General features: G+C 40.6%; 1 protein-coding gene across 1 annotated transcript in view; it reads left to right on the top strand.

The window, feature by feature from the left end:
• Window positions 1-5,794, top strand: part of LOC103746058 (schlafen family member 5) — a 9,675-nt gene extending 3,881 nt beyond the window's left edge. The window contains 2 exon segments of the mRNA XM_008848141.1: window positions 4,094-4,814; window positions 4,978-5,794. Coding sequence (XP_008846363.1) covers window positions 4,094-4,814; window positions 4,978-5,794 — 1,538 coding nt within the window.
• The last annotated feature ends 340 nt before the right edge of the window (window positions 5,795-6,134 follow it).

Here is a 6,134-nt window from a genome sequence, read left to right as displayed (position 1 = left end):
CTTTAATCCCAGCACTCAGGAGGCAGAGGCAGGTGGATCTCTGTGAAATTCAAGGCCAGCCTGGTCTACATAGTGAGTTCCAGGCCAGCCGGGGCTACAGGGAGACCCTGTCTCAAAAAAGACCAAAAAAATAAAAAAAATATTTTATTAAAAAGTATGGTGCGCATGCCTTTAATCCCAGCACTCAGGAGGCAGAGGCAGGTGGATCTCTGTGAAATTCAAGGCCAGCCTGGTCTACATAGTGAGTTCCAGGCCAGCTGGGGCTACAGGAAGACACTGTCTCAAAAAGACTGAAAAAAAAATCATTAACATTGGGGCTGGCGAATTAGTTCATCAGTTAAGAGTGCTTGCTGCTCTTGCAGAGGATCTGAGTACATTCTCAGCACCCACATCTAGAAGCTCATAACTGCCTGTAACTCTGGTTCTAAAAGATCTGATGCCCTGTTCTGGTCTCCTAGGCAACTGTACACATGTGCACACACACACACACACACACACAGATGTACATACATAAAGACATACAACCAAAACTTTTTAGAAAAGGTGTAAAATTTTTATTCTTAAATTAATGTAATTGTCAATCTTTGTAAAATTGTTTTTATTTATTTTTATTTTATGTATATGAATGTTTTGCCTGCCTGTCTCTTAGGGCACCCATGTATGCAATGCCTGTGGAGGTGAGAAGAAGGTGTCAGATTCTCTGGAACTGGAGTTACAGATAGTTGTTAGCTGCCATATGGGTGCTGGGAACTGGACTGGAGTCCTCTGTAAAGCAGCCAGTGCTCTTAACTGCTGAGCCATCTCTGTAGACTCAAATGGTTAATCTTGTTTTTCAACTTGATTGAATTGAAAGATGTCTAGATTAGTAAATCACAGTGTGTGTCTATGAGAGCATTCCCAGAATCAGTGAAGACACTGACATAATTGATGGTTCCATCCATTAACGAATTCAAATTTTAATAGACTTCTGAGAGATAGTGGACCCTGGAAGGTGGGGCCTGGTGGGAAAGAAGTAGTACAGGGCTGTGTCTTTGAAGAGTGTATCTTGCCTTGGCACCTTCCTCCTCTCTGGTTCCTGGACACCATGATGTGAACTGCTCTGTTCCACCATGCCCTTCCTACCATGATGGACTGGAACATCTGAAACTGTGAGCTAAGTAAACCTTTCTTCCTTTTAAGTGCTTGCTCTCAGGTATTCTGTCACAGTAATCTTTAAAAAATTACTAAAATGAAAAGGTTTATCTAGAAACAAAGAAGATACTGACAATGCAGCCAGAAAGGGATTGGTATCAAGGACACATGAAGAATTTGTCCAAAACTTTGAAAGCACAAACAACTCAATAGAAAAAGGGAAATAAAAGGATTTTTCAGAAAAGAAAGAACACATGTACAATAAACTTTTGAAGAGTTGCAATCCATTAGCCATGAGAAAAATACATATCAACCCCAAGGAGATACCATTTTACACTGTTTAACTGAGGACTTAATATCAGAAAAAAATTTTCATTTTAATTAATTTCTATGCTTTTTTGTTTTTTGTCTTTTTGAGACAGGGTCTCCCTGTAGCCCCAGCTGGTCTGGAACTCACTATGTAGACCAGGCTGGCCTTGAACTTACAGAGATCTGCCTGCCTCTGACTTCCAAGTGCTGGGACTAAAGGCATACAGCACCATGTCTGGTCTCTTTTACACTATTTCACTGACAATATTTTTTAGTTAATCAGGATCTTTTAAAAAATTTTTATTATTTATTATTTTTATTTTATGTGTATACGTGTATTGCCTGCATGTAGGTAAGTGCACCTGTTTCGTGCAATGCCCGTGGAGGTCAGAAGAGGCTGTTGGATCCCCTGGGACTGGAGTTATGGACAGTTGTTAGCTGCCATGTGGGTACTGGGATTTGAATCTGGGTCTTCTGCAAGAACAGTCAGTGTTCTTAACTACTTAGCCATCTCTCCAGCCCTAGTTAATCAGGATCTTTTACACACTACTGGGAGTTTAAGTTGGTCTAATCTTTTTGGAAAAGAACTTGGATATTGCCTTGTATAGTAGCATTTGTCTTTGGTAACATCCATGCATTCTTTTAGTGTCTAGAGAAAAAAAAATATACGTGCGTATCAGAGAATGTGCATAAGTGTAAATATGTCCATGAGTGCTTACAGGCTGACTATTGTAATTGTTTTAAATAGGAAATAACTATTTTGTCATGACCTTGTTGATGGATTTATCTGATTCTTTTACTGATTATAAAGTACTTCTTAAGTTTATATTATTCTCTTATTTTTAGCTATTTTTGTTATGGAACACTATGTGCACAGACACTATATAGAATGAAGATAACTTAATAAATAATTACAGCATGAAACGTGTATGACTACTATCCAAATAAAATAAGTAAATAGAACTTTGCAAATACCCCACTATCATTTTTTTTAAGAGTCTCTTCTTTTGGTGGACTTTCATATAATGTCCATTTTTTTTCTATTTTAAAAAGTACATTACAGTCAGGTGTGGTGGTACACACCTTTAATCCCCACGTTTGGGAGGCAGAGGCAGGATGAATCACTGTGAGATTGAGGCCAGGCTAGGATGGTCTATATAGCAAGTTCCAGGCCAGTTGGGGTTATATGGTGAGACCCTGTCTCAAAAAACAAAACAAAAATACAAAAATACACATTTTTCTATAAATAACTGAGGATTAAATTTTAAGGATAAATTCTGAATAGGAAAATTTGCTTATAAATTTAGATGGATGAACATTGCCAAATTGCAATAAAAAAAATCCATGTTCACTGATGTGGTCTAATCATGGTATTTTTCTTCTAGAAGAAACTTAGAATCATTTTATTGTATCAAAAAGAAAAAAAGAAGAATTTGATACTATTTAATGACCAATATATGGAATCAAGAAACTGATTTGGAAAGATTGTCTTTTGTTATTGTTGAGACTGGGTCTTTCTACATAGCCCTGGCTGGTCTAGAACTCTCTGTGTCCTCCAGGCTAGTCTCAAACTCACGGAGATCCACTTGCCTCTGCCTCCCGAGTGCTGGGATTAAAGGTATACGCCACCATGCCCAGCCAGAATTGTCATTTTTTTTTACAAAAGTAAATTTTCCCATAGTTGTACATGGATTATCTGGTTGTTTACTTAAGCCTTCTCTCCTATTTTGCCAAACTTAGAAAGCAATTTACAATCATTTTATTCACGCTGAAAAGGAAATATTGTCAATTAAACTATGATATAGCTGACTTCAGAGACATTGAAGTATATTGACAATCAGTGAAATATGGTGTATATCTTAATCATCTCAAAGCTTTATATGCAATGTTATTTCATAAGTCAACTGTTATGCTTAGAGTAATTTTAAGTCCCCCTTACTTTTGGCAACACAATCCATGGAACTTCTGGAATAGACCTTGGTGCTCGATGTCTCTATGTCCATGCGTGCTTCTTTTTTTTTAACTTTAAAAAAATTTTATTTATTATTTTTATTTTATGTGTATGTGTATATTGCCTGCATGTAGGTAAGTGCACCCGTGCCATGCAACGCCCTCGGAGGGCAGAAGAGGCTGTCAGATCCCCTGGGACCGGGTTACGGACAGCTGTTAGCTGCCATGTTGGTGCTGGGATTCAAACCCGGGTCTCCTGCAAGAACAGCCAGTGTTCTTAACTGCTGAGCCATCTCTCCAGCCCCCCATGAGTGCTTCTTAAAACTCTCTCTCCATTCTCCCACCCTTCACGTGCCTAACTCAAAGGCACCCCCTGAGAGTCAGCTCTGCTGCCTCCTTTTCATAAAGAGCTCCGTGCTGTGCTGTCTTTCTTCCTAAGCTGGGCTTTTCATTAGTGCTCACATACTCCCGTGTGCTCTTTCTGGATGCCCTGACCACTCTGTACTCATAATTATTGTCTCTGTGGATCACAGCCAGTTATCTGTTCTACCAGACTCAGAGTTGTGTATCTTGTTCTTACTAATATAAACCCCACTGTTGACACATGGTAGGACCCAAAGGTTGGTGGGGTCTACCCATAACAATGGTGATTATTAGCTTGTCTGGTGATTCTCTAACTCATTCTAATTCTTTCCTTGTCTAGTGTCACCTGGCAGGATTGTATACACTCCAGAGAGCGTCTACAAGGAACTCTTCTTACGACATAAAGGATTAAGAGACTTAATAAGTACGGAAACACGCCCTTTCTCCCAAGGGATATTGATTTTCTCCCACAGCTGGGCTGTGGACCTGGGTCTTCAAAGGAAGCAGGGTGTCATCTGTGATGCTCTTCTGATTTCCCAGAACAACAGCCCAATCCTGTACACTGTTTGCAACAAATGGGATCTGGGATACTGGAACTATTCTAAGAGAGTTGCCTACTCTTTGAAAGAGAGGCTGGTGAACACAGGTGGCTACACTGGGAGACTAGGCATTATTCCCTTGGTCTTCCAACTGAACTCTGATAAATCAGTAAAGGCCATTCATAGTTCAGAAATACAAGTGTACCCTGAATCCTATAACTTTACAACCATGGAGCAGATGGAAGCTCTGTTACAATCCCTTGTGATTGTCTTATTTGGGTTCAGATCCTTCTTAAATGAAGAGCTGTACTCAGATAATTTGACTCTACTCACAGACCAACAGTACGAATTGCTTTCAAAGAACCTTCACAAGACCAGAGAGCTGTTTGTTCATGGCTTGCCTGGATCAGGAAAGACCATACTCGCTCTCGGGGTCATGGAGAAGATCAGGAATGTATTTGACTGTCAATCAAATGACATTCTCTACATCTGTGAGAACGTGCCTTTGAAGAAATTTGTGAGGTATGCAGTCTGACTCTATTCACTATCTTTATTGGGGGGTGACTTTAACTGGTATGGCTTTCACATGTTAAGGTCCATGTGGTATTTACCAAGTCCAGTGAATTTAACAGTAGATTGTCTTCTTATGTTTGGCAGAGGAAACTTGACTGTATTTTTCTTACACTTTCAGCAAGAGAGGCTTCTGCCAGGCAGTGACCCGGAAAGTCTTCCTGAAAAATACCTTTGAGAATATTCAACACATTGTTGTTGATGAAGCCCAGAATTTCCGCACTGAAGATGGGGACTGGTATGCGAAGGCAAAATCCATTACTCAGAGACGAAGGGATGGTCCAGGAATTCTTTGTATTTTTCTGGACTATTTTCAGATCAACCACTTGTGTTGCAGTGGCCTCCCTGATCTCCAACACCAGGAGCCAATAATTAAGCTCACCAGGATGCTCCACAATGGAGAAGAAATAGCCAACTACCTGCAAGGAGTAATGCAGGTAATCAGAGAAAATCCTCCACCTAATGTCCCTTCCAAGGCCCTGATGATAGGCCAAGAGCTGAGATGGGTTCAAGGTATCTCAGGCAACTTAGAGATCACTGAGCACTCGGATTTGGACAAGTTAGCAATCTGTGTAGCTGAGAAATGCCGGTTCCTCTGGGTGTGTGGCTATTATCCCAAGGATGTGGCTGTGCTTTTCAGCAAAGCAAATGACATAGAAAAATATAAAGACAAGTTTCAACTGGCAATGAGGAGGAGGAGCACGTCTCAGTGCGATGGGGAATCCTACTTGCTAGTGCACATTGGGGATGCCCTTGATGCTGTGGCTAATGAGATAGTGTTGGACACTGTCAACAGATTCTCAGGCCTGGAAAGAAGTATAGTGTTTGGGGTGATTCCAAGGGAACCCGAAACAGCCATTTTCTATAGTGTTCTGCTCTGTCTGGCTTCCAGGGCAAAAACCCATCTGTTTATTCTAAAGGTTTCTCTTTGATAAGAAGATGCTAGTTTTCAATAAGGCAGGTCTCATTGCTAGCTAACGGTGAAGCTGTTTGATTGAAGCATTTAAGCACCAAACATTTAATGAGCACTCACTTGTTATGTCATTAACATTCCCTAGATGCCAGGGAATCTGGCAGTGTAGCAAAGAAGGATCCTAAGATTTTTCTCCTTGGGGCAGGGGCAGGGGCAGGGGCAGGGAGCATACAAGTATAGATGTAAGGAATTCAATTAGTAGTGAGATGCAAGAGAGTAATTATCTGGCACTCAGGTCAGAGACTGTGTGTGTGTGTGTGTGTGTGTGTGTGTGTGTGTGTAATATGTAATAGGATGGG

Source organism: Nannospalax galili, unplaced genomic scaffold (genome assembly GCF_000622305.1).
Source record: "Nannospalax galili isolate Female #2095 unplaced genomic scaffold, S.galili_v1.0 scaffold363, whole genome shotgun sequence".
NCBI lineage: Eukaryota > Metazoa > Chordata > Mammalia > Rodentia > Spalacidae > Nannospalax > Nannospalax galili.
Note: the sequence above shows the minus strand (reverse complement) of the source record. Positions and strands in the feature narration are given on the sequence as shown.